Below are 27,699 nucleotides of genomic sequence, written 5' to 3'. Positions count from 1 at the left end.
AGCAATCCCTGTCCTTGCCGAGGAGCCCCACCCTTTCCGTGTCCTCCGGGGCTTCCTACTCTGCCCATTCCCGCAAGCCCTTGGCCTGGCCCCTTACCTTTAGGGGAACTGCTCTCCATCCCCCGCCCCCCGCCCCAAAGCTGTGGCCTAGGGATGCACGAGGCCTTTTACTTGAACGCCTCTCTAAGCAGAGTTGGGACTGTGTTCTGAGATGCCCGGGAGAGTGGCAGGTGCCCGAGAGAAGGACTGGCATGGAGCTGGTGGTGGGGAAGCCAAGCCTCTTGGAGGGGAGACCCAGCCTCTCTCTCCCTGGCTGGAAACGCATGCAAGGTGAGGAAGGCCACCGGCATAGCCACCATTTAGAAAAGGCTCAGAAGCCACAGGGAAATGTAAGGGCCCCTCAGCCTGGTGGCACTATGGTCTCTGCAAAGCAGATGCCCAGCAGAGTTCTCAGCATTTCTTTGTTGATGGAGGGGAAGGAGAGGCGGGGCTGTCCCCTTGAAGAGCGAGGCCAGGGGGCTGCAGGGAGGCTGAGGTCTAGACCAGGGTAGAGCCCCTGCCTGGGAGCGAGGCGGTGCCCCTCCCTTCCTCAGCCAGCCTCTGCAGAACACTGCCTGCAAGGTGCCTTGAAATGGTCATCAGAGCTCTCCCCAAGGAAGGCGATCAGTGCTGTTATCTGCACTTCTAAACGGCAGGGGAGGGTTCTAATGGCCGACACACCCAGGGAACAAGTAGGGCAGCAGGTCAAGGAGAGGCCAGGAGCCTAAGCAGATAAGCTCCAATCACGGAGACTCACCGAGGGCCTTGGAGCAGGAGCCAGGAAGCCTGGGCATTTGTGTGGGCTCTGCCAGGAGCTCCCTGCATGTCTTCAGGTCACTCCAACCCTCTGTACAATGGGAGAGGTTTGGGCCAGAACGTTCTCACTCTGACAGTTCACCTTTTCCTCTAGAGCAGGGGTGGGAACATCTGGCCCTCCAAATCATTTGGTCTGGCCCTGCCAAAGCATTAGGGCTGAGTTAATTAACTGTTTGACCAAGTATAGCAGGCCAAGTTTTAAGTTGATCATGTTGTATGGCCCGAGAACGATGCCATAAATATCCACATGGCCCTTGGCAGAAAGAAGGTTCCCCACCCCTGCGTTAGAGAACCCGAGGCGTTTCTTTCTCGGGGGCTGGGGCACGCTGAGGAGCTGCAGCTCTGGCCAGGGGTGGGGCGGGGGCGTGCGATGGTGAGGGCTCCTAGCTCAGGGTGGAGTTCGGGTCCGCCTCCACAGTGTTAGGAAGAACACGTCTTTGGGAAGGTGTTGAAGCCTCTGGAGGAAAGTGGGCAGCTCTCTGGGGGCAGCCGGCTAATGGCCGACCTTGGCCAGGCTGTCCCTGTGCATCCCCTTCACTCCTCAGGCAGGAAACGGGGCCAGAGAGGGGGAGGGGTGTGTCCACTCACAGAGCTGGAAGGATTGTTAAAGGGATTAAATGAGTGATTCTAACGCACTCAGACACTCCAGGTACCCCTGCGTTACGTGTCTGTTAAATGAAAATAATGGAGTGTCTGGCCTAAAACTGCAGGCAAACTCTGAAAGGTTGGCCTTTCAGATTTAGAAAAAACCTGATTGAACCTTGAACCCAGGAGCGCTTTCTAACTTGCCCCTGGAGCGCTGGGCCCGCCTGTCTGCTCTGGGGATCTGGGCTGGGACTTCGCATGTCTTACCAGCTCGCTGGTGTCAGTGCTGCTGGTCCAGACCCCGCTGAGAACATGGACCCTGAGGAATGAATTGCTAAGGGTGTAATTTCTGGCATCGGTAAGGGAAAAATTGGGGGACAACGGGTTCCTTTATCCGTCCCCAGGTATATGGGTCTCCCCAGGTATATGGGTCTCCCCAGGTATACGGGTCTCCCCAGGGCTGATTAGCTGCTCTGCAGCAGCACAGCTTTGGGGCATGCGTCCCGCTGTGACTCTACTAGGCATCACCTCGGTCTGGCTTTCACCCAGAAGGGCAGCCCCTCCTCTTCTCGGGTGGGCAGGTTTGACACCCAGGCTTCGGGGCCTGTGCGGTGAGAATGAATCAAACACCAACCAGGCAGGTGAAACCAATGCATTCTTTATTGCAGACTGAAGCTAAGGGCTCACACTGTGCTCTGATCTGGGGCTTCTCCGCTGCCCAGCTTTCCCAGAGAGGCCAGGGCACGCGCTCCAAGCAGAGTAGGATGCAGCTTCCAGAAACAGCCCCTCTGAAAGGCCTGAGATGAGGACCTGGGGAAGGAGCAGCTTGGCATTCGGGGTGAACCAGAAAGGGAGGCCAGAGGGCCGGGCAGATCCAACCCTCATCTCCTGGGAACTCCAGGTCACTCCCTTCATGGGAGGGCCACACAGACTGAAAAGATCTAAGAGGCCCCGGGTGGGAGTGAAGGGCTGCTTTAGGGAGGGGGATGGGCACAGACTTGGTGTTGGGGGAAAGTTGAGAAATTCCACCTTTCACTCCCAGGCCATCCCCAGGCCATGCTTCTTAAACAGTAAAGTGCTTGTAGGAATCCCTGGGCATCTGCAGTGCAGGCTGTGATCCCAGGGGTCTGGGATTGGGCCTGGGATCCTTGTCTCTAGGTGCTGATGCAGGTGCTGATGCAGACCACACTGAGGTGCAGGCTCTGGCCATACACTGCCTTTTTGCATATCAGGCAAATGCACCCCTTCTTCAACAAGGAGAAACCCCACTCCAGGACACGGTGAGTGGGGCCCAGCCAGGCTGGGCTAGACTGCAGCCCTCACTTGTCCCCGGCTGAACTCGTAGCCCTGGAGATCTTATCTGGCCTCCTTGCCCTGAAAACCCTTTTCCCAGAGCTTGACCCACCAGGCCTGGGAGATGAGCAGAGTGAACAGGCATCTCCTGGGACGCTGAGTCCTCGAGTGCTTGGTGACAGGCCTACAATCTCCCTACCTGTCAGCTTCTTGCCAAGAGACAGGAGGCCTGGGCAGGGCAGCCTCCGGGCTGGGGAAGGGAAGGGGATGAGAAAGGGAATGGGATCATTCTGAGAAAGGGTCAGTGCTCTGAGTGTGGCAGGGTGGCCACTGGCCCACGGAAGTAGGATTTGGGTGGCCTGGTTTGCCCCAAGTCCTGGGGACTCAGGCATCTCCCACAGACTCCGACAAAAGTCCAGACCAGGTGGGCTCTGATCTGCTTGCTCCACAGATGAGAAGGTGGGAGGTAGATACCTGCAGGATCAAGAGGTCAGGGGTTCTCCACACCACAGGTATTGTCCCAGGCCTCACCTGGTGGAGCCACGGGTTGTCCCTGTGTGCCGGTCCTGTCCCCGTGTGAGCACTGAAAGCCCCGAGCAAACATGGATGGCAGGTCACCCTAATGCCTGGCCAGGCTCCAGGTCCAGAGCCTAGAAATGACGAGGTTATCAGGGCTTTGAGTGGTGACCAGGGGCTGGCTGGCTACAATCCAATGGTCCATAGTGCCGCCTGCCTCCAGGTGAACCAATGACAAGGCAGCCAATGGCTTTCTTTCTCTCTGGGACACTCTCCGTAGCTCAAGGGGTGGTGCCAGGCACAGCTGGTCACTCCAGCAATTTCTTAATCATGTGGAAGGATGGAGACAACTTGATCTGCTCCCCAGTTCCCCTGCCTGATGGCCCTGGGGCTCCTATGTAAACATTGTCAGCAGCGTCCGCACACTCTCTGCAGCTTTCCCACAACTTCCGGTTCAGGCTCCTGCTGATCCAGGGATCCACAGGACTCAGGATGGGGCACGGAGAAGGGTTGGTTCTCAGGAAGCAATAAATAAATGCAGGTTGTCTTCTGTTCGTCTCAGGGCAGCGACTGGCTCTCAGCACTAGAAGCAAGGCCTCAACCCACAGGGGCCCAGGAAATGCTCAGGGATGCTCAGCTGCGAGCTCAGAAGATACCGAGGATTCGAAGACTTGGAGGCGTGTGTTCCCCAAAAGGCCTCCAAGGAGCCCAAGGAGGCAGAGACCCACTGCCACTAGCCCTTTCCCGAAATTATAAGTCTGAGAGAGGGTGGGGGCCTGCCCAAGTTTGCACAGAGGCTATGAATGCCTAGAGTCCTGGCTCTAGCCCCCACCTCGCCTCCTCCTCTGGGCATTCCAGGACCCTCTACAGCTCTAAGCTATCTATCCTGGACCGCTGCACCCCCTCCCACGCGCTGTTGGGCCCACCCATCCCCAGCCCTCCAAGCTTGGCCTCCCACGGGCCCTTGGGGCTCCCTCCCCTCAGGGTGCCAGGCCAAGTGGCTTCTGTCCCTTCTGGGTGGGCATGAGGAGGGAGGCCTAAGGCGGGGGGGCCCGCGTGCCCTCTGGAGACATGAGCATGTCAAACTTGATGAGTGGCGGGGCGATGACGCGCACCTCGGCGTTCAGCGGGTTGAAGCGGAGGTTGATGCTGCGCAAGGCAGGCATGGCGGCTAGCTTCTCCACGGGCACATCTGTTGGGGAGAGAGGGACAGATTAGGGGGCCGGGGCCAAGAAAGATGATGGAACAGGAAGACGCTGACACGCGGTGGGAGCAGCTCTCCATCACCCACCGCACACGGGCTCAGCTCCTGGCGCCCAGCCCTGCATGAGGGGCCATCAGGGCCCCCCAGGGCACCACAACCACATGCAGAAAAGCATCCTAAAAACAAAGTTGAACATCGGACTTCCATTTATCCCAGCAATTCCACTCCTGGGTAGAACTGAGAGAACTGCAAACAGGTCCTCAAATACGCAGTCACAAATGTACACAGCAGCACTATTCACAGTAGCCAAGTGCCCCCAGCAGATGAATGGAGAAACAAAATGTGGAGACACCCTTTAGGAGCACGCGGATATCCTGCTCCTCACCCGCATTCAGCACCCGCTGCCCCTAGGGTCAACATCCACGGCGGATTCCTGCCTGCTCTGCTCTGCATGTTGGTTACAAAACTGTGATTTTCCAACTCCAGCAGCCCCTCAGCATGACTCTAGGCAAGGGCCTTCCCTTCTCTCCCATCTACCCATTTATTACCAAGATGGACACCTGTTTCTTACAATTCATTATTGTATTTAATTATCTTGGTGCTCAATTTGTCCTAGATTTACTGGTAGCCAGTAGGAGCCGATCCCAACTTTACCACTCTTTCTGCTCATTTAAGATCACTGTCTGAGAAAGATGACCTCCCTTACAAGTGGGAAAGTAAGAAGAAAAGCTCCTAGCCCTGGCTGGTTTGGCTCAGTGGATAGAGCGTCGGCCTGCGGACTGAAGGGTCCTGGGCTTGATTCCGTTCAAGGGCACATGCCCAGGTTGTGGGCTCGATCCCCAGGACGGGGTGTGCGGGAGGCAGCCGATCAATAATTCTCTCTCATTATTGATGTTTCTATTTCTCTCTCCCTTCTTCTCTGAAATCAATAAAAATATATTTTAAAAAAATTCTCTCTCTAAAAAAAAAAAAAAAAGAATAGCTCCCAAATAACCACCAGGTGGGAATGAGTTAGGGAGGGCCCTGCCAGAGAAACCGGATTTGGGGAAACAAAATGAGTTGAAGGCGAGGTCACTGAACCTGAGCGAGTGCCTGCAGCTCCCCACTGGTGAGCCACGCTGCCGCCCACCCGGCAGGACTGCAGGCTCCCGAGGACACGGTGCTGGAGCGCAGGCCAGCTCCTCTCCACGCACACAGGGTTCTTGGGCATAAATGGCTCCTTTGGGAACCAGCCCACGTACTGTGGCTCTGCTCCCACTGCCTGTGACTTACTGATAAAGCTCCTTCTGAAGATGGAGGTGAGCAGGCTGTGCTGCAGGACAGCCAGGCGAGGGGATTTGTGGGCCCTGGGCCCAGGGGTCAGTGGAAAGAGGAACCCTGGGGGAGGGAGGTAAATCCACATGTGGCAGGACAGTAAGACGCTAGGAAAATTCCCGGGCAAGCGAATGGGGAAACTGAGACAAGAAAATGAAACAAGGCCAAACCGTTTGGGCAGCTTGCAGCCGGCTTGTGAATCCCGAGACCTTATCTTCCCAACCAAGGACACTGGAGAGCAAATGGTTCATGCCCTCCTCCCTGACCAGGGAACGCATAGCTTAAATCAGCCTGGCCTGGGAAAACGGAGAACAAAGACCCAGTTAACGCCATGTGTGCCAGCTAAACCCAAGGACAGATGAAGTTGGGGAACAAATAGCAAAAACCACGTTAAAGCCAGACAGACCTACGATAACAGTAAAACAGACCAAAGCATAATCCAAACTCCCCTATGCGCTCATTTTGATGCATCAGCATATTAAAAACGCACCTGGAAAGCTGATGAATATTCTGCTGTAACCCTCCCCTAAGATTCTCGCCAGCAGAAAAATAAAAGATGAAAATCCCTGAAGACAAAGACTCGGTGCAGGCTCACTCTAGGGCACGCCCATGCTCCTTCCTGGACATGAACATTTTATTTCTTCCTAAACTCTAAGGGTCCCCAAGAGAGTTGCAACCCAGGGAGCAGTGGGCAGTGGCAGCTCAACCCAGGCTCACGCCCTGATCCTGTCTCCAAGGCCCTCCTTTTCTCTGACTTCCCAGTGAGCTAACAGCAGCCCCGCCGTGGCTCACTTCTGTCTAATATGCCTCCAGAGAGCCAGAGCAGAGCACCACTTAGGCCAGTGATGGGCAACCTTTTGAGCTTGGTGTGTCAAACTTCGCCAAAAAACTGAGCATAATTCGGGTAGTGTGTCACTTTGAGGAAAAAACTAACTCCAAGACTCTAGTCGCAAATGTTTCATCCTCAGGAGCACAAATGTTTCATCCTCGGCATGCGGCCGCGTGTCATCAGAAATGGCTACGTGTGTCAGTGCTGACACGCGTGTCAGGTTCGCCATCACTGATAGGCTCTCCCCTATTGTTTCTCTCTCTCTCTCTCTCTCTCTCTCTCTTTCTCTCTCTCTCTCTCTTTGTTAATTCTCACCTGAGGATATTTTTTCCATTGATTTTTTCCATTGATTTTTAGAGAGAGTGGGAGGGAGGGGGAAGACAGAGAGACACATTGATGTGAGAGAGACACATCAATTGGTTGCCTCCTGCACGCACCCCAACAGGGGCTGGGGATTGAACCTGCAACCGAGGTACATGCCCTTGACCAGAATCGAACTGGCGACCCTTCAGTCTGAGAGCTGAAGCTCTATCCACTGAGCCAGACTGGCTAGGGCTCCTCTGTTGTTCTTCTATCCTAAGTCCTTCCTCCGTCTCACTGTGTGTCCCCAGCTTTCATAAACATACTCTCAAACCCACCTGGATTCACGTTGTGACATCTTTCCTACACGAAGTAGGCCCGCTCCGGGCCAACTGTGAGCTCTCCTGATGTAGACACACACACACACACACACACACACACACACACACACACACCAGACAGTCATTGGGAGGAGGAGGAAAAGGGAGGTTACAGCTTCTTCAGGGATAGAATGGGATTGTTGGTGGGAGGTTCTGACCCAACTTGGTGGTTCCATCTCATCTGCACACTAGAATCATCTAGGCCCTAGACCAGGGGTCCTCAAACTTTTTAAACAGGGGGCCAGTTCACTGTCCCTCAGACCGCTGGAGGGGAGTCGGAGAGTGCGGCGCACATTCCACACATGCGCACTGTGGGCCCAGGACGAGTCGGCTGCTAAGCAGGACAGGCAGCGGCGGCAAAAACACCCGGCGGGCCAGATAAATGTCCTCGGCGGGCCGCATGTGGTCCGCGGGCCGTAGTTTGAGGACCCCTGCCCTATATGATCATCTCCCTAGATTCTAGGGAGTTTCAAAAACCATCAAGCCCCAAACCCACCGTCAGAGATTCTGATTGAATTGGCAGGGGCTGTGGTCTTGGCACAGGGTTTTTGTAAATCTCCCCGAACGATGTGAATGTACATCCAGTTCGAGCACCTCCGATCTTCCAGTACTTGCATCCGGGGTGCTGCCCCCCTGCTCTGGTGCAGGAGGTGAGCTGTCAGGAGCAGGGCTGAATGCCTACCTGGCCTAGGAGGTCCTGCCTCACTAGCATGCGCTGTCCCCTCCACCCCGAGAAAGTTTCCTTCCAACCAGTTATGTGGCTTGTGGCTTTCTAGCTCTCTATAGCTATGTGCAAACAGATTCTCTCCTTATGCAAAGCACTGTCCTGAGTAGCTGGGGTTCTGAAGCAAGACTGCTTGAGTTGGCATGACCTTGTGCCATGCCCAGGTGCCATGACCTTGGCCAAGTTACCGAACTTCCCCGTGCCTCAGTTTCCTCACCTGGGGAGAGTAACAGTATCTGCCTCATAAAGTTACGGGGAGGTTTAAACAAGAGCACAGTTCAATGCTCACTGAGTATCAGCGGATGTGACTGACCTTGACACAAGCCCCATGAGAACGGGAGGACACTTTGTCCATCTCTGTCTCCAGCACAGTGCCTGGCACAGAGCAAGCTGCGCAATAAAAAAATGGCAGCTGGTGAATGAAGGAACATTTCCCCAAAGCCTAAATCCATGTCCAGACCCGAGTCTGTGTTCCTAAGTGCCTTATACCCTGAAAAGGTCCTTGCAAGGCTGAGCTCTGAGATTCCGAGCATGGGGGCTGCTCTCCAGCACTCTGGACAGAGACAGGGACAGGGACAGGCAGCATTGGACTGGGGGACGGCAGAGAGGGTGTTCCAAACGTTTCCTAGTGGCCCCTGTGTACTAATGGTGAAGAGTGCACTGTGGGGACCAGGGAGGGCGAGCCAGGCCTGGACTCGGAGGAGTAAATGTATAGAAGTCCCGAGCTGACGGGTCTTAGGGGCAGCCTCGGATGGCAGAGAGCTGCCAGGGGGACAGCTTGTGGCCCAAAGGTGGCCCAGCTAGTGCAGGCCTCTCCGTGGGGAATGCTGAGGCCTTCTACCTGTCAGGTGACAGCAAGTGCCCCACCCGGCCCCTGGCAGGCGGCAAGGCCTCATGATGGTTCCCTTCGCGGGTTCAGTGCCCTGTGCTCAGCCATCTCAGGCCAGAAAGCCCAGCGCTGCGCTCCGGTCTCTGAAAACGTGACTCCACAGCCCCACGCCTGGTGCCCCTTGAGCCTGTGAGCTTCACTCAGGAAAGGGAGTTGGAGGAAGGCGGTGCTGACGGGGGTAGGGGGCAGAGGCGGTGTCCACTCACCCACAATCTCGTTCTCCTCCAGATTGATGGTCTCCAGCGCTGGCAGGGTGGTGAGCTGCTCAGGGAAGTCGTGGAACTGGTTCCGAGACAGGTCGATGGCCTTGAGGTGCTGCAGGGCACTGACCTCGTTGGGGAGGCGGTGCAGGAAGTTCCCTTCCAGGCGGAGCTCTGCCATGTCGGGGAGGAAGAGAACGGAGGGTGAGATGGAAAGCAGCCTAGAGCCGCTGCCAGCTGCCCAGGCCAGGAAGGCAGCAAGGACGCCCCAGGCCCAAAGGGTACTAAGGGTGTCCATTTCATGTTTGTTTCTGCAAGAGGAGGGGTAACTCCCACCGCCGGGCGGGGTCATTTCCAGCTGGGCTCCCTGCTTTTGGCTTTGGAATGGAAGGCTCTCCCGACATTCCAAAGCCTAGAGGGTGGTCAGGACACGCTGGCTCTTCCCTCAGACCGAGGCCTCCACTCCAGGCCTGGATGGGATAGGACAGGATGGGCAGCCCGGGGCTCCTCACTCCCGCAGCTGACCAGACGAGGATGGATGGGCTCACGCTCCTAGAGCAGCTACTCCAAAAGCTGACCAGCAACCCGCAGGGACCAGGGTGAGGAGGTGAGCGGGGCTGGTGGGAGCCCCCTGCTGGGACCTGCCCAAGGCTGGCTGGGGTGGTGGAGGCTGAAGCTGAAGCGCCGTGTTCTACAGAGAAGCTGAGTGTCCACAGGGACCGGGGCAAGGAGCAGGGGTGAGAAACCCAGAGCCACGGCATGAGGTAAGGGAGGTGGCATAACGCAGGGCCTAAATGTGCTGCACCTGGGCCCCCACTGCCCGAGTTCACACCCAACCGTGCCACCTACAACTTGTTCACTCCGTTATCTAACCGCATTAGGTCTGCTTCCTCCCCTGTAGAAAGGGACTAGCAGTACCTGTCTCATCGGGCTGCTGGAGGGTTACATCTGTTAACACGGGAAAAGCACTTGGCTCGGTGCCCAGTACAGGGTACGCATTCATACGTGCTATTGTTATCAACACAGCATAGGGCTGCTGTGAAGACTGCGTGTCTGCAAAGTGCTTGGCACAATGTCTGGCACACAGTAGGTGCTCAGTAAACATCAGGGAGGAACCTAAGGAAGCAGAGGAAGCCAGTGGACAGCAGGAGAATGGGGGAGACAGAGCAGCAGAACCGCCATGAGAGCACCCACAAGGGCCTGGGGTTCTGCTGGCTTCCCAGGCTCCGTCCCCAAGTGACCTTATAGAGTCGCTCCTTTGCTAACTGACAGGTGAGCCTTCCCACCTTGTCAGGCAAAAAGGAAATGAGGCTCAGAAATGCCAAGTGACCTGAAGAACGACCTCAGCTCTTCTCCCCGAGGCTGGCGTCATGGGCCCGTGACCAGCACAGTCACACAGGGCCCCAGGCTCACAAGGGCCTGGCACTTTGGCGGAAAGTTCTGTGCTGCCGCCGTGGAAGTCTGTGGCGAGAGGCTGTTCCAAGGCGTGACCACTCTGTGCAGGCCGGACCCGGGCCAGAACAGCAGTTGCTTTCTGCAACCCTCCCCCCGCCGCCGGGGAATGTCTCATCGTAACTGATGTTCACTCTGACGTAAATCAGCATCTGTCCCTTGCCTCCTGTTATGTGCTGGTGACCTGGTCCAGCCTGTGCAGCAATTCCCCGTACCTGGCAGCATTCATGAATAGTACCTGTGACTGTTCCCCTGCTTTACTCCCCAGAATTCTTTGGGATCCATTCAGTCTTGCAGCCGCCTAAGACATGCCTCGTAGGTAAGTTTTCCTTAATAAACTCTGTTAATTACCAGACTGGAGTGGCCAGCCTCCTTCTTTGGTCTTTCCTGGCCTTCTGCTTACGAAGGTAGATCTCCAGTCTCGGGGCTTTTCCCTGGGTCTGCGTGGACTAACAAAGTCTTAATAATTTTATCCTTGAATCTGTGGGGGTTTTTTTTTTGTTTTTTTAATATATTTTTATTCATTTTTTACAGAGAGGAAGGGAGAGGGATAGAGAGCTAGAAACATCGATGAGAGAGAAACATCGACCAGCTGCCTCCTGCACACCCCCCACCGGGAATGTGCCTGCAACCAATGTACATGCCCTTGACCGGAATCGAACCTGGGACCCTTCAGTCCGAAGGCCGACGCTCTATCCACTGAGCCAAACCGGTTTCGGCAGAATCTGTGTTTTATAAGTAGAGCGAGGTCATGGAGTATCAGCTCATACACCAGGTCCTGACTCCCACCAGCTCCCCAGGATGGGTTCTTGGCAGCCAGCTCTCTTGCCCCCAGGCCCCAAGGACATGCTGGGCTCCCCCTCTTCACCCCTATCCTGCAACTGTTGCAGCCCTCTATCCCTGGAAGGGGCCTGGGCACAGGGAGGGTCAGTCGGCACACGTGCCCATGGTGTGTTGGGGTAGAGCACGTTGGCAGCTGTCCCCCTGGTACTCCTTGCCCCGGGGCGGGCAGCACCAAAGTGTCCGCTGTGCGGCAGCTGGAGGCCGAGTCTTGGCAGGAGGAAACCTCTCGCTCACCCTGGCCTCAGGTACTGAGCATATCCTGAGGCGGTCCTACCCCTGGCCAGGGTGAAGTGGGGTGGTTTTGTATGTGGTGTGAACTGCCAGGCCCGAGGGTACATGCACGTGTGCCTTCATTGTGGGGAGCTGGGGGTACCGCAGGCACTTGTGAGCATCCGCACTTCCTGTCTTCCTCCTCCCATCCTTCCTGAGTCCGGCTGGAGTTTCCTTCTGGCCACTTGAGGACCCTCTGGAAACAAGCCACGAAATCCGAACGGCATAATTTTATGATCCCATACGAGTCAAATGCTCTGACATTTGCATTTAAAACTGGCATTGTACAATATAAAGAACGGTAAAATTCATACTAATGATTTAAAGTTTCAATATTTTCCTGACTTGGAAGGGCATTAAATAGCACATGAAAATCACCATGACACACTAAGAGAGCGGCCACAGAGGGAAAATAAATAAAAGGCTTTTCATGTTCCTTTAACAGTACTTTCTCCTGCTGTGAACAGGGTCCTACATTTTCATTTTGCTCTGGGCCAACCAGTTATGTAGTCAGCCCACTTGTCCCTCTGCATCCTCCACGATGCAGCCGGGGTTGTGGGAGATAAAGGGCTCTGAGGTCCCAACAGCCAGTTCCAGGGTTCCCCAGTTCGAACAGAGCCCTGCCTGAGGGCCCTCCGGACCATCCACCTGAGTGTCAGCCCCACGGCAGGCACCCAGCTCCGCCATGCTGCATTTCATCTGATGGGGGCTGTATCTGATTCATCTTTGTTCCCTGTACTCAGCAAATACTTGATAAGTGATGCCAAGAGGAAAACAGACAATGCAGGGGACCTGCCTGCCTCTCATGCCCCTTTCAAGGACATCCTGAACACAAGGCTCATCAGCAGAGCCACACAAACCCAGAACCCCTCCAGCAGCCAGGTCCTTAGACAGCCACGCCTTAACCCAGAAGACATCCCTGTCCAGGTCACCGTTCCAAGGTCAGTGTTGGAAGGGATGCTGGAGAACACCAAGTCCAGTGCTTCCCAAACTTGCCTTTGCCAGACGGCGTTTCCTCAAACACTCCGAGCATGCTGCTGCCTTGGGGTCTTGGCCCCTGTAGTTCCCTCTTTCTAGAATGCTCTGCTACATCACTTCGTGTCTTTGCTTAAATGTCATCCTATCTAACGTAGGATCTTCTCCCATCATTTCTGTCCCCTTCCCCTGCAGTGTTTGCTTTCACAGAGTCCATCATTAACTCAATCAGAGGGGAGAGAGGGGGAAAGTGGTAGAAATGAGGCTGGAACCAAGTTATGCAAGGCCTCAGCGACCTTGGGAAGATCATGGATTTATCTCAGGGAGAAAAGCCATTTCGAGGATGTGTGCATGACCTTGTCTAAGAATTTATGTTGATCTTATATCCTAGGAACTTGCTGAGTTAGGAGGGTTGTTTTGTTTGTTTTGTAGATTCCTTGGGGTTTTCTATGTAGACAATTACATCACAAATAGAGTTTTATTTCTTCATTTCCCATCTATATGCCTTAATTGTTTTTCTTATCTTATTGCAGTGGTTAGAACTTTCAAAATGAGGACAGACATCTTTGCCTGTCCCCAATTTTACAGGTAAAGCATTTCATCATCAAGTCTGATGTTAGCTGTGGGATTTTTATAGATGTTCTTTACCAAATTGAGGTACTTCTCCTGTGTTCCTAGTTTGTCAAGAGTTGTTTTTGTTTTTTTAATCATAAATGGGTGTTGGAGTTTGTCAAATGCTTTTTCTCTGTCAATATATATGATAGGTAACTGGCTGATTTTCAAATGTTGAGCCAGCCTTGCACATCTGAAAAAATGGATAATTACCACTTGGTCATGGCATATAATTTGTTTCATACGCTGCTGGGTTTGATTGTTAATATTTTGCTGAGAATTTTTGTGTCTTAATGTGAGATAGTGGTCTGCAGTTTTCATTTTATTTTTGTCTTGTTCATATCTGGATTTGAAATAAAAGCAATACTGGCTGTGTAGCATGGGTGGGAAAGTGTATCCTCTATTTTATGGAAGAGACTATGTAAAACTGATGTTAATTCTTGTTTAAGAGTTTGCTAGACTTCTCCAGTAAAATCATCTGCGCCTAGAGATTTCTCTTTTTAGGGTCATTGTAGTTATGAATTCAATTTATTTGATGGTTATAGGGCTATTCAGATTGGATATTTCATCTTGCTTGAGTTTTGGTAGTTTGTGGTTTTTAAGGAACTGGTCCATTTCTAAGTTGTCAAAAACTTATGAGTGCCAAAACCGGTTTGGCTCCATGGATAGAGCGTCGGCCTGGGGACTCAAGGGTCCCAGGTTCGATTCCCGTCAGGGGCATGTGCCTTGGTTGCGGGCACTCCCCAGTAGGGGGTGTGCAAGAGGCAGCTGATCGATGATGTTTCTAACTCTCTATCCCCCTCTCTTCCTCTCTGCAAAAAATCAATAAAAATATATTTAAAAAAAAAACCAAACTTATGAGTGCAGACTTGTTCATGATAAACCTGGTAGGTTTTGAGGGGAAAGCAGACCATGGAACTGCTTGCAGGCCCCCTCACCAGGGAAAGGCAAAAAAGGTAGGTTCCCTGGGAGAGATGCCCCCATCGCTGTCAAAGTCCCAGTCTTAACTAACTCCTGGGACTTAATGTCACCTCAACCTAGGTACCTGAGGTTTTCTCTGTTGTTCCCATTTCAGAGAAAGAACAAAAATGTGGCCAATAGCCCAGCCACCTGATGGGCTGATGTGCTGAGCTGCCAACTCAACATGGTTACAGCCACATCTAGCTTTGCTTCTCACCCCTGGGGGCACAACACATTCTTTTTCATTGTTGGGGTCACAACAATGCCCAGGGTCTTGCTACCTTCTCTCTTGGAGAGAGGGCTGAGGAGCTCTGGTCCCAGGGGGTGGCATGAGGGGCCTCCAGATGTTTCTTCCTGCTCTCTTACACCAAGGTTCAGAGCCAAACAGCCTGGGCTTCCAGATCGACAGCGTCTCTGGGAGAAGACCCTACTCCAGCCTCTCCCAACACCGCCCCCAACCTGAGAGCAGCCCCTCACGATAGTCCCTTATTTACTATCTCTTTAAACTGTGGTTTCGGGTGTCTGTTAAATGGACCTCCCCTTCCCCAAGTTCTTGATATTACTTCCGCATCCTCCTTATCTTGAACAACTGCCAAGGCTGACTCGGAAGCCTCAGACTGACCCCAGAGGAGAAAGGAGGCCGACTGATTCCTTAAGGAACTGATGAGGCTGGCCGGCCGTAACTATGGAGCCAGGCAGCAAGGGGATGCGCCAACTCCAAAAATACCTATCCACCGAGGATCAGTCAGGGCCTTGGGTGCCACACCCACATCGATAAGCAATTGTGTTGCTGCCTGCAAGGGCCCGGGTGCAGGGCAGGGTCAGCCAGTGAGCTGTGGCAAAAAGCGTCCTTCAAACGGCTCATGCTCCACACAAAGTCGGCTGCTGCCCCCGGGGGACACAGGGGCAAGGAGACAGGAGGGGAGTTTCCAAAAGCCACACCCTCTCCTCAGGTGGACAGAGGGAAGTGGTGAGAAAACTGTTCTAACTGGGTCTGCAACAAACTAAAATGCCGTGCTGACCATTCTGCCCCCGTGAAAAGAGTAAGGCAGTTGTCACTGTCCAACACGGACCAATTTCTAAAACGTACTGCTAAGTAAGAAAGGCAGGTAATGACCTGGCTGGTTTGGCTCAGTGGCTAGAGCATTGGCCCTCGGACTGAAGGGTCCTGGGTTTGATTCTGCTCAAGGGCACGTACCTCGGTTGCAGGCTCAATGCCCGGTCCGGGTTGGGGCGCATGCAGAAAGCAACCAATCAATATGTCTTACTGACATTGATGTTTCTCTCTCTCTCTCTCTCTCTCTCTCTCTCTCTCTCTCTCTCTCTCTCTCCCCCTCCCTTCCACTCTCTCTAAAAATCAATGGAAAAATATCCTCAGGTAAGGATTAACAAACAAACAAAAAAGGCAAGTTGCATATTCTCTAATCCTATTAGTAGTTATAAAGGAGCTCTGTGGATCTGGACCCGCAGTCCCAACCCCTTCTTTTTCACTGTGACCTCGTGCAAGTTACTTACACGCTCTCTGCCTCAGTTTCCTCATCTGTAAAGGGAGACATTGTCAGCAGAGCTGTGTGCCTTTTGGAGGGTCTAGCGAAGAATCTGTTCCTTGACATCTCCAGCCTCTGGAGGTTTGGAACCACATCATCCAGTCTCTGTTGCAGCTGGGACATCGACTTCTCTGACTCTGGCCCTCCTGCCTCCTTCTAAGGACCCTGTGATGACACTGGACCCACTCACTCAACCCAGGGTATCACCTGGTCTCTAGGCCTTAACTTAATCACATCTGCAAAGTCTCTCTTGCCATGAAAGGTAACATAGTCACAGGTTCCAAGAACTGGGATGTGGATATCTTTGGGAGGGTCATTATTCTGCTGACCACATGGTAGGAAGTCATTCATTCACCTGCTCAGTGGGTAACGCCCACGACTCTGTGCCAGGTACGGCACTGGACAGCGCTGGGGATGCAGCTACTAAGTTGCAGAGAGCATCAGTCAGGGCCCCCACTGGAAAGAGCTGGCACACTCAAATTAACTCAAGGAGAGTTTATTTGCAACAAAAAGTATTTCCAAAGCTGTGCGAGGCTGTAGTGGAATTTCAAGGGATCATGCAGTAACCCAGGGGTATGAGCAGGGAGCTGTCACCACCCGGAAAGAGAGAGTCATGTTGAAGCTGCCTTGAGAAAAGTGACCTCCGGACAAGGGGCACAGCTAGCCCGAGGAGGACCTCACAGGGAGGTGGCCAGGAGAATAAATGCACTGACCTTTCTATCCACTCTCCCTCTGCTCTCCTGCTGGGGCTCCCCAAAGGCTGCGCCTATCTGCAGCCGAGGGTCCGAGAGCCAAGGTCAGCACGGAGCACGGATCTACAGGGAAGTGGAAGACGTCACACTCCAGAACTGGACTCGAACTTGGTGTCTGTGCTTTCCACACCCAACAACCAGCCTCTCATCTGGTGGGTCCTGGTTCAGCCTGACCACAGACAAGGCTGCTCTTCACCTGGCGGGCCCCGGGCTCAGGGTCAGGTCGTGCTCGATGACTACTTCATGGTGTACACCGTGCTCTCTTAAAACACTCTCGCCCGCTGGCCTTGGTAGTCCTATCTCTGGGATTCTATCCGAAGTATGCTGAGGGCTATGGCACTTGGGTTCTTCTAATTCTCTGCGAGAGAGGGCTGAGCCCCTGTCTGCAAGCACACAAGCAGGGGTCACGAACAGCTTGGCCTTTTCCCCACTGAGCTCAGCCAGGTAGCCCCAGATGCCCTTGTGGGCTGACAGCAAAAACCAATGCAGAAGGTCACAGCCTTATCACTGCCTCAGCATCAGGTAGGGACTCTTGGTCCTCGGCAACTGGCAGCTGCCCTGTGGATAACTCAGTGAGATGGACTCTCCTAGACCTGCTATTGCAGTGGCGGGCTGTGCTGAGGGAACCCATCAGAGCAGATCTGCCTGATCCCAGACTAAAATCAAGACGTCAGAGCCCAACTGCCTGCGGCAAAGCTTCACTGTCTACCTCGCCTTCCCAGGCCTGTACCCCTTCTCTCCCCTCCCATCTGCTAAGTGCCAGCAGCTAGAGAAAAGTAACGCAGTGGGCGGAAGCAAAGCAGGAAGTGGGGGAAGAACATGGGGCTGAGCAACCGTCTGCTGTGTCACCCCTCACACAATAAGGTGGCTGTCTGCTTACACACCCGACGCCTCTGAGAGACCAGGAGCTCCTCAAGGACCAGGTCGAGGTCTCAGTTTTCTTTCTTTTTGACAGAGTCCCTCATTTATTTGGGATCCAAGGCCCCAACCCCCAGTAAACTTCAGCCAAGCTCCCAGTCTCTGGCCGTTCACCCCAGATAAGGATTGGGGTCAGATGGACAGGAGTCACCCCAGCAGGGAGGACTGGACAGCAAGCACAGGGAACAGCTAGGGCAAGTGCTTGGCCATCGCCTCCAACACTTCAAATCCCTGCTGAGGCCGGGGGTGGGGGAGACCTCTGCGGGGGCCCCTCAGGTCTCCTGGACCTGCCCCTGGAGGCCTGCATTCTCCTGGCAAAGGGCCCAGTAGTCCTCTTGGATCTTCTCCAGGTTGCTGAGGGTCTTCTTGCTCATCTCAGTCTCAATCAGCTCCTCCAGGTCTCGGACCTCCCGCAGGAGGGTACCCACGTCCTCGATGGTCTGGAGGAGCTGGCTGCAGTTCTCATGCAAGGCAGCTAGGTACTTGTAGGCCTTCCGCACGGCATCATCCTTCTTGGCATCCTTGAACACAAGCTCATCAGTCACCACAAATGTCCGGTCCAGCTTCCCAGACAGGGAGTGGATTTCCTTCTGAAGCTGCTTTGTGTCAGACAAGGTCTTAGTGATCTCTTCCTTCTGCTTCTGGATGTTACCCACAATCTCCAGGATGCGCTGGGTATAGGCCAGCCGGGACACATCTCTGGGCAGGGTCTCCAGCTCGGACACCAGCTGCTTATAGATCTCCTCCTTCCTGCGGGCCTCCTCAGCAGCGGCCCGAGCACTCCGGTGCAGCTCCTGGATCTCTGCCAGCCGTCGAGAGGATTCCAGCTCTCTGCAAACCTGGAGCTTTTGGAGGTGGCGGTACTCAGCAAGGAGCGGGGCCCGGTGCTTTTCCCACTGGCCCGCCAAATGGACGACCCGCTGGGCACTACTCTCTACCACGAGCTGTAGCTTGGCAAGGTTGGCAGCCCCGTCTGGCAGCAGCTGCACCGCCTGGCGCTTCAGGTGCAGGGCCTGCTCCCTCTCGGCTGTGCTGAGCTCCATCTGCCGACACCAGGTCTCCATCTGCACAAGGCTGATTCCCAGAGTCTTCATGTTGGCTTCAACCTCTTCAATGTTATGGTTCACTCCATTCAGCAGCTCCCGAAGAGCCTCCAGCTCCTGCTCTTGAGCTGCCCACGTGTCTGGTTCAGGCCACCAGGAGGTGGCTGGCACATCTGACTGGGCCACCTGGGCCTCGGGCTCCAGATGGAAGGTGAACTTCTCTGAATGTGTGAAGCGGGAGCCCTTGGGCGCACCAGTCGTGGTCCCAGCACCCCAGGCCTGCAGCAGCTCTCCCAAGTCTTGGGTTTGTGGGGGGGGCCCCAGATGGCCCCAGGTCTGACGCAGATGCTCAGCCAGGTGCTTCTGCAGCCGCTGCAGCTGAGCCCGCCTATCCTCCTGTGTCGGGAGGCAGGATGCCCGGTGGGCCCAGTCCTTGTCCCCAGGGTGGTCCCGGGCTGTGTGCTGGCAGAGCTGGATGGCATGGCATTCGAGGAGCGAGGCCACCCTCCCAGCAGGCCGAGGCACCTGCGTGGGGGCTGGTAGGAGCAGGGAACTTGCCTGGAACTCCCGGGACTCTCCTGTGGAACTCAATTCAGGCACGACCAGCTTACTGGCATGGAAAGGATTCTGGGGGGCCGAGCCCTGGAGGTGCTGCAGCTTAGGAGTGCGAAGACGGGGTGGAACCCAGGGCAGGGCCAGCTGGTCCCGGATTCGGCTCCCGATGGCCCGGAGAAGGATCGCTGAGTCACCTGCAGGCTGGTCTGCGTCCTTGGAGGCATCGGCAGGTAGACGCTCAGCCAAGAAGAGAAGCAGGTCCCGGAGGTCAGGCTCACTGGGGTAGAGGAAGTTCTGATAGCCAAGCTCTAGAGGATAGCCCAAGTCCGTGCAGGCCTGAGCCAGGCTCATGGCCCGGTGGAAACGGGCAGACATGGCGAGAGGCAGCAGGGGGCTGAGGCCGGAGCCCACAGCAGGACTGATCACACGCAGGCAGCAGACAACGGCCTCTACAACCAGCTCAGGGGTGAAGGCTCGCAGGGTCTGCACTTCCGGAGGAACTGCCGCGCCGGCCTGGCGCAGGGAACGGATGAGGATTCGGTCTGCCTCCTCCATGGTGAAGCTGCGCCCCAGTCTGGGGCTGGGTCCAGGGCTGGGTCCCAGCAAGCGAACCTAGGTCTCAGTTTTCTTAGCCTTCTCAAATATCGGGTGCTATGAGGGCTGGATGAGATAACATATGTAAAACCCGCAGCATGCACCCAGTGCATGTGGGCTCTCCTGCTATTCCTCACCGGTTCACGCCCACAGCCGGGCGTAGAACAGGCGCCCGTGAGGAACTGCTGAAGTACACTGAAAGACAGGCTGTGAGAAACGGAATATACACACAGGCAATGGCCAGACCAACTATAGGAACAGAACTCTGACCCACAACCTGCCCAGGAAACCAACCCATCCTAACAGTGACGGCTCAGGAAGCTGTCTGCGTAAGTCAGACTCCTGGGAAGTCAGACTGCTCTCCCTAGCAACAATCCTAGGAACCAAACAATGCCCTCTCTAACAACTGGACCCAATGGCTTGATTGCTGACAGTTTCCCTAACCTTTGTCCCCACTTCCAACTTAGCACCAAGCAGAGAAAGCCAAATACACACCCTAACCCAGTGATGGGCAACCTTTTGAGCTTGGTGTGTCAAACTTCGCCAAAAAACTGAGCATAACTCGGGTAGTGTGTCACTTTGAGGAAAAAACTAACTCCAAGACTCTAGTCGCAAATGTTTCATCCTCAGCATGCGGCTGCGTGTCATCAGAAATGGCTACGCGTGTCAGTGCTGACATGCGTGTCATAGGTTCGCCATCACTGCCCTAACCCATCACACAGGATGCCCCACGGCTAGCAGGCCTGCCTCCAGAATCCCCAGGCCAATGGCCTCCAATCAGGGCACACCCGAAGCCTTCCCTTCTTCCTCTGTAAAGCTTTCCACCCCTCCACCAAAAGGTGGCAGCTTCGATTCCTGGTCAGAGCACATTCCCGGGTTGTGGGTTTGATTCCCGGTCGGGCCGTGTGCAGGAGGCAACCAGTGGATGTTTCTCTCTCATATCGATGTCTCTCCCTCTCTCCCCGCTCCCTCCTTCACTCTCTCTAAAACTCAACTTTTCCATTTCTGCCACTGTCCTTCCCAGGTCTTTCTTGCGTTTTCTTGTCATAAAATGGGTGAAGGACATAAAGGGGATGGAATCATTTAAGGATGACCTTGCTCTGCCCTGGCTGGTGTTGCTCAGTGGATAGAGCATTGGCCTGTGTACCGAAGAGTCACCAGTTTGATTCCTGGTCAAGGGCACATACCTGGGTAGCAGATTCGATCTCCAAACCCCAGTCAGGGCACATGCGGTAGGCAACCAATCAATGTGCCTCTTTCACGTTGATGTTTCTCTCTCTCTCTCTCTCTCTCTTTCTCTCTCTCTCTCTCTCGCTCTCGCTCTCCCTCCCTCCCTTCCACTCTCTCTCTAAAAAAAAAAATATATCAACGGGCAAGGATAAATAAACAAGCAGATACAAAGATAAACAAATAAACAAGCAGGCTAATAACTGCAAACAAGCAAATGAATAAATAGTAAGACTTTGCTCTGAGGGGCCATGAGCCTAGCAGACAATCCCCAGGGTGCCCACAGGAGACAACTCGGCAGGCAGGGAGTTCACAGATGGCTCTCTCCTCAACACCCAAGCAGCCCCTCCTTGGTCAGGACACTGGCAGGCTGTGAGGAGCCCAGAAAATCTTATTCAAGCCTCCTCTTCACACATAAGATGTGAGGGTTTTCGTATTTGAAAGAGAAGCTACGACAAAGGCTGGGACTCAGAGCTCTCTGTGGGAGCCAGGTTGGTCCTCAGCTCCAGCCCCTTCCTGCTGGGCACACGGCCATCCTTGGTAATCCAAGGCGTGTGGGGGCATCAGGAGCCGCAGCCAGCACAGGAGGGAGTTCAAACTGTACCCTTCAACAGACTTCTGACCCAAGGGGTACTGTAATGACTATATTTCCAGGGCCGAGGCACGACTGCATGGGGCTCTAAGCACTTTTCTCTGACACCCGTCGTGGTCTCCCTGAGAGGGCCTGGTACTCATCCCGCAAGGCGCTGCTGAATGTCAAATCCTTGCTTCCACACCCAGCCCACTGCCCTGCTGCTCTCGGGAAGATTTTGTTCCTCGGCCCGGCAGCCCCCGTGTTTTGTCCACACTAGTGTCACAGCACTCAGTGTTGTTGGTGAGTCTGTTCCGCGACCCTGGGCTCCTTCAGTGGGAGACCTGCTCTCGTGGCCTTTGTTCTGAGCCTCCCGCAGGTCTGGGATGCAGCAGGAGTGCAGGGCAGGGTGAATGAAGGAAAAAGTACAAATGAACTCCTCTCACCCAAAGGAAGCCCCCCTGCCTGACTGCCCCTCCAGGGGCTCACCCACCCCCACCATCCATGGTCCATCATTCCATCTCCCTCTGGAAAGCAAACATCCCATTCCAATGGGCTGGATACAGCTCTGGAGGACCCGTGAGCTCATGCAGGTGTCCTGGAGAGGCACCTGGCCTGCGAGGTGGGCAACCAGGGTGTACTGCTCTGAGACCCCAGGCACGTCCCTTCTCTCCCTGACCTTCCTTCTTCATCCCTGAAATGAGGGGTTCAGAAATAGCTCTAATATTTATGGGGGATTCTCCCAACCAGTGGCCCTCAGGCTAAATCTAGTGTTTGATCGCTTTTATTTTATGTAAAAACTAGAGGCCCAGTGCACGAAAATTCATGCACTTGGGGAGGTCTCTCAGCCCAGCCTGCATACTCTCACAATCCGGGTCCATCGGGTAGGGTCCAGTCCCATCGCAGCATGGCTCTGGTTCCCCGGAGCCTGCGGGTGCAGGGAGGGACCCAGAGGCCAGTCCAATGGCAGCATGGCTCTGGTTCCCCGGAGCCTGCGGGTGCAGGGAGGGACCCAGAGGCCAGTCCAATGGCAGCATGGCTCCGTTCCCACAGCTGGGGCCCACAGCTCCCTCCCGCCGCCACACCATGGGCGGCCGGGACCCAGGACCGACTCCCGCCGTGGGCCGCCAGGACCCAGGACTGACTTCTGCCACGCCGACTGGGACCCAGGACCGACTTCCTCCACATCGCCAGGACCCAGGACCGACTTCCGCCACGCTGGCTGGGATCCTAGCCTGGTGTTCGGTCATCCGTCCGGACGTTTAGGTCATGATGGACCCTGGCTCTTTACATATTAGGATATGAGCCCTGTGAGCTTCACTCAGAAACGACTGCACAGACCAATCTCACTTTCTTGCCCTTGAGTCTGCACCTCGGTGGGTCTTTCCAGGTCCTGCCTGTGGCTCCCTCCTGTGGTTTCCCTGGGAAGTCTAAAATCAGCTGTATGAGATAGGCTTGCTCGAGTCCCTCTGTTCCCCCGTTTCCATTTTACAAACTTGTTTCTCTCCACAGGCTCTTAGACCCTTCCCATGCTTCTAGCATAGAGAATTCTAGAAGGCAGGAGGGTCATGCCTCTTGTGCTCTCCCCAGCTCTCCCGCTCCACCACTTTGAAAGCACATGCCACGTGCCCAGGTCGCAGCTCCATCCCAGGCCGGCTGAGTGGCCCGGGACTCTTGCAGAAGGATGGAGGGACTGCTCTGTGGAGAGGGGGACAAGCACTGCAGTGGCACCTGCACGCTGCTGTCCCTCCGGAGGAGCCACTTCAAAAGAATCAATAACACCCACCTGCTGGCCTCCTGCCCATCTCCCTGCCAAGCCCCCCATCCACTTGCTCTGTGTGTGCCCAGCAGAGGAAACACCAACATTCTGGAATCTGTCACTCCTGAACTGAGAGAGCAGCACAGGAGAACAATGCCAGATTGGGGGACCAGAAGGGGGCCTGTTCAAGTCTACCAAGAAATACGTCTGGGCCTCAAGACCCCAAATACCCCGCTGGTCTGCTCAGAATAAGAGAATCACTCCAGGACCCACACCTCGACCATTACCAATCTGATTCACAGCCAGCTAGGCAGACGTGACAGAGGTTTCCAAGCTTCGGGAAGGACACAGGTCCATCCGCAAAGCCTCCCCCTGGCAATGACTTCCCAGGTCCAGCTGACGGGGCTGGCCCTTGTCACCCTCCCAAGAGTGTCAGAGCTTGAGGACGAGGGCTGGCCATGCCCCCCTGAGCTGAGCTGACCAGGGCCTACCTTGAAGCTGACAGAACGTGGTCATGAACTTGCTGGTGAGGGACTTGAGCTCGTTGTTGGCCAGCGTGATGAGGTGGATCTGGTCGGTGACATTCCGCAAGACCTTGTAGATGCCGATGGGGAAAGAAACCAGCTTGCACTCGGCCAGATCTGCAGCCAAAGAACAGAGACAGACCAGAGTCAGCAGCCACAGCTGCCCGAGGACTTGCCCCAAACCATGTGGACCCGACCCGGTCCACCCTCCCAGCCTCCTTGCTCTCCCACCTGTCTCCCCTATGCCAGGCTTGAAACCCTGCTCTCTCTCTTCTAGGAGCCTTCATCACCCTTAATCCCACTTGTCCCTACCTCACACTCTCTCCATTACCACAGCCTACTAGCCAGGATGTGGAAGGCAGGGTTCTGCCAGCGCAGCGATGACCAGCATTCGTGGCAATGCCCTTGAGGCCCTGCCAAGTCCACAAGTCCCTAAGGAATCATCAAAGACTCCGCAGTGAAGCTGCAGTCTTGTGAGTACTTGGTAACAGTCTACTTCTTTGAAAACAGGCAATTCACACAGACAGTGACCTTCCCAGTCCTGTCACTCTGACGGTAAGAAAGCCTGTACAAGAGGCAGCAAGGAAGCTGTGTGCAGGGTTGTTGGCAGTTCAAGAATTACCTATGGCCAGCAATTCCACTTGTAGTGTACATCCGAGAGAAATGGAACCAGGTGTCCACACAAAAACACACCACATGTGGATGCGCATAGCCGCATCCTATCCCATCTAAGGATAAAGAGGGAATATGCTAATTGACCGTCATGTCCTCACAAAGATGGCGGAGCCCACAGCCACAAGATGACGGTGCCCAGTCCCCTCAGCCTCACCAGGGCATCAGGCACACAGCATGGCCAGGCCCGCTCCCAGGCGGGTCCGGCCGTGCCTCGCGCCTGCCTCTGGAGTCCCCTAGTCCCCTTAGCCCCCCAGCCGCCCAGGGCCGGCCGGAGGCACAGGCAAGCCTCAGATGGTGGCTGCCCAGACGCCCAGGGCCAGCCCGAGGCTCAGGTAACCAGGGCTGGCCGAGGCTTGCACTGCTGGCAGTGGCAGCAGCAGAGATGTGATGGGGGCGTCACCTTCCCCTGATCTCTGGGTTGCCTCCCACCCCTGAGGGCTCCCAGACTATGAGAAGGGATAGGCCGGGCTGAGGGACCGCCCCCCCGCCCCGACCCCTCCAGTGCATGAATTTTCAGGCATCAGGCCTCTAGTTTTCCATAACAGCCAAAACATAGAAACAGCCCAGAAGTCCAACAACTGCTGAATGGATAAGCAAAATGTGGTATCTCCATAAAAAGGAATAAGTTTAGCAATAAAAAGAAATGAAGTACCAATATATGCTACAATACCAAAGGACCTTGAAAACATTATGCTAAGTGAAATAAGCCAGTCACAAAGGACCATATACTATATGAGACCATTTATATGAAATGTCTAGAATAGCCAAATATATAGAGGCAGAAAGTAGATTACTGGTTACATAAGGCTGGGGGCATCGGAGGATTGTGAGATGGAGATGAAGTGGTGAAGGTTTCTTTGGTGAAGGTAAGCAAATGTTCTAAAATTTGACTGTGGTGATAGCTGCACAAATCTATGAATATACTAAAACCACTAAACTGTATACTTTAAATGGCTAAATTGTAGGGTATATGAATTATATGTCAATAAAACTGTTTTATATATATGGCAGCAGGGAGACACTGAAAGTATGAAGGCTAAGAGATGAGGTTCATCTAAGTCATGTAAGTGCCCTGGGCCTCAGTTTCTTCATCTGTACAATGGGGGGTATCATTATCCCCTAGCAAGGCTGTCAGGAAAAGTAAATGTGATACAAAGTACTAAATGTACTCACAACCTGCCGGGCAGGAATGCAGAGGTAATGCTACAGATGTTGTTTCTCCTTCCCCAAGTGCCCCCATTACTGGTGACCCCCTCCTAACCCCTGCACCCCAGGACACTCACTCACCAACTCAGAAAACACTGCCCCATCTCCCTCTCAGCAAACTCTTGTCTTTTTCCCAAAGAGGCCAGGCTTCCCCCAGGCCCCTGAGCCTTTGAAGATTGTTCCAAATTAAATGCACAGAAATCAGTAACATCCCTATATACCAGCAAGAAAAGGAAGTTTATAAAGATCCGCTTGTGAACAGCAACCATAATGCGAAGCCTATAGGAACAGTCGGAATAGAAGCCCTTCTCCCTCATCTGCCTCACAGAATTTCTACTCCTGCTCCAAGACCAGCTCGTGTCACCTCCTTCAAGAAGCCCTCTCACTGCAGTGAGATGCTCCAGCCTCTTGGTCTCGTAGTGTGCGAACGAAACCTCTTCAGCCTGTATTGTACTGACCCCTTTTTCTCTCTGCTTTCCCACTGGATTGGAAAGACCACAGAGCACGGTGCCAGCAGAGGTCTAGCAGGCTTGGAGCAGGGCAGGGCATTGGTGACCTCCCTGAGTTGGTGAGAAAAGGAAGGGGGCACGAGGGGTAAAGACAGAAGTCCAGATGACTGAGGGTCCACAGGGGTCCTCTGTAGGGCATCTGCGAAGAAGCGTCTTCCTGCCTCCTCTGGTCCAGGCTGTGCTAAGTGAGCGCAGCCCTGCTGCCATAACCACCAGCTCCTATATCAGCAGGGGAGGATGGCAGAAGAGGCTGCGAAGTCTGCAGCGGGGACCCAATCCCAGGAAGCCAGGCTTTCAGTAGAGATCAGGGCTGGACCTGGACCAGCTCTGCGGGCTCCAAGTGTGAGGTAGGCTGGGGATTCTAGAAAGAACAAACCCTCCCAAACAACGAGTCCCGAGTGCTTGGTGCCAGAGCACAAATGGCTCAAAGGGATGGTTGTGGTGGCTGTAAATCCTATCAGTCCATTGGGTGGAAGCGGCAGATCTCCAAGCTAGGAGCAACACCAAGGGAAACATCAGAAGCTGTCCCTTTAAAACAAAGAGCCAGAAAGGATGCCTGCCACCACCAGCCTCCCTTAACATGGTCTTAGGAGTTCTGTCCAAAGAAATAGAAAACATACTAGTAAACACTGGAAACAGACAAGATTATTATTATGTGTATTTGCAATGACTGTGTAACCCAGACACCCAAAGTCATCTGACAACGCACATGAAACAGACTTCAGCAAAGTGGCTGATCCAAATAAACATGCAAAACTCAATGATATCCTATATGCCAGCAATAAAAATATAGTTTTTAAGGATCCTATTCTGAACAGCAACAATAATATAAAATATACAGTGATGGTAATAATGAAAAAATGGATCTGAGTAATATTAAGAAGAACAGCTCACAAAAAATGTTTTTAAAAATTGATTTGTGTGTGAAGCTATAACATGTTCATTGATAACAAGTCAAAATATTGAAATAATGTTGATTTTTAAAGAAACTGATTTATAGATTGTTTAATGTAATTCCTACTCAAATCCCAAAATGTTTTTTGGTTTTTTAACTTATGAAATGGTTTTAAATTTCAACTGGGGGAATGAGCAAGCATGACTCTATAAGAAAAAAAGATGGATGGTAACCAATATTGCAAGGCTACAATTATTTCAAAAGAGGGTCATAGGGAAAATAGATCATAGAAATAAAATGGATAGCCCATTTGGTCCATAAATAATATGTCATAATTTAATAAATGCTAAAGGAGGCCTCACAAAAAAATCAGGAAAGGATTAATAACTGATGTTAGAATAGCCAACCAATTAACAATTTTGGGAAAACAAAAAAAGAGCGACTCTCAATAACCTAAAAATCAAAACATACTCTATATCAAATTACACTCTAAATATTTTTTAAATCAAAGCAAAAAATACAAAGCAAAACAGAATTTAACATTTATACAACCTCTTATGTGAGGATGACTTTCTATATCTAGGAGCTATAAAAGAATCACAAAGGAACAGATCAACAAACCTAACTGTATAAAATAATTTTATACAGTTAGGATAACTGAATGCAAAAAACAAACAAACAACAATCATACTTGGATGCTTTAAAAATAATAATAGTAAGGCA

At 53.5% G+C, this 27,699-nt stretch overlaps 2 protein-coding genes across 4 annotated transcripts in view; both read right to left on the bottom strand.

Moving 5' to 3' along the window:
• Window positions 1-2,082: 2,082 nt before the first annotated feature.
• Window positions 2,083-27,699, bottom strand: part of LRRC20 (leucine rich repeat containing 20) — a 56,635-nt gene continuing 31,018 nt past the window's right edge. For all 3 annotated transcript variants that reach the window (XM_028151403.2, XM_008145423.3, XM_054729012.1), the window contains exons 3-5: window positions 23,659-23,808; window positions 9,096-9,263; window positions 2,083-4,441 (exon numbers count right to left, since the gene is read on the bottom strand). In XM_028151403.2, the coding sequence (XP_028007204.1) occupies window positions 4,287-4,441; window positions 9,096-9,263; window positions 23,659-23,808 (473 nt within the window). In that variant the 3' untranslated portion in view covers window positions 2,083-4,286. The remainder of the gene's footprint in view (window positions 4,442-9,095; window positions 9,264-23,658; window positions 23,809-27,699) is intronic.
• LOC103289562 (coiled-coil domain-containing protein 22-like) lies at window positions 9,200-19,571 on the bottom strand. Its single transcript, XM_054729011.1, has 2 exons — window positions 16,462-19,571; window positions 9,200-9,263 (listed from the first exon to the last, which is right to left on the bottom strand). The coding sequence occupies exon 1, from the start codon at window positions 19,569-19,571 to the stop codon at window positions 17,691-17,693; it is 1,881 nt and encodes a 626-aa protein (XP_054584986.1). The 3' UTR covers window positions 9,200-9,263; window positions 16,462-17,690.

The sequence above is a fragment of the Eptesicus fuscus genome, chromosome 17 (genome assembly GCF_027574615.1).
Source record: "Eptesicus fuscus isolate TK198812 chromosome 17, DD_ASM_mEF_20220401, whole genome shotgun sequence".
Taxonomy (NCBI): domain Eukaryota; kingdom Metazoa; phylum Chordata; class Mammalia; order Chiroptera; family Vespertilionidae; genus Eptesicus; species Eptesicus fuscus.
The sequence above is the reverse complement of the archived record's forward strand: the minus strand, read 5'-3'. Positions and strand labels throughout refer to the sequence as shown.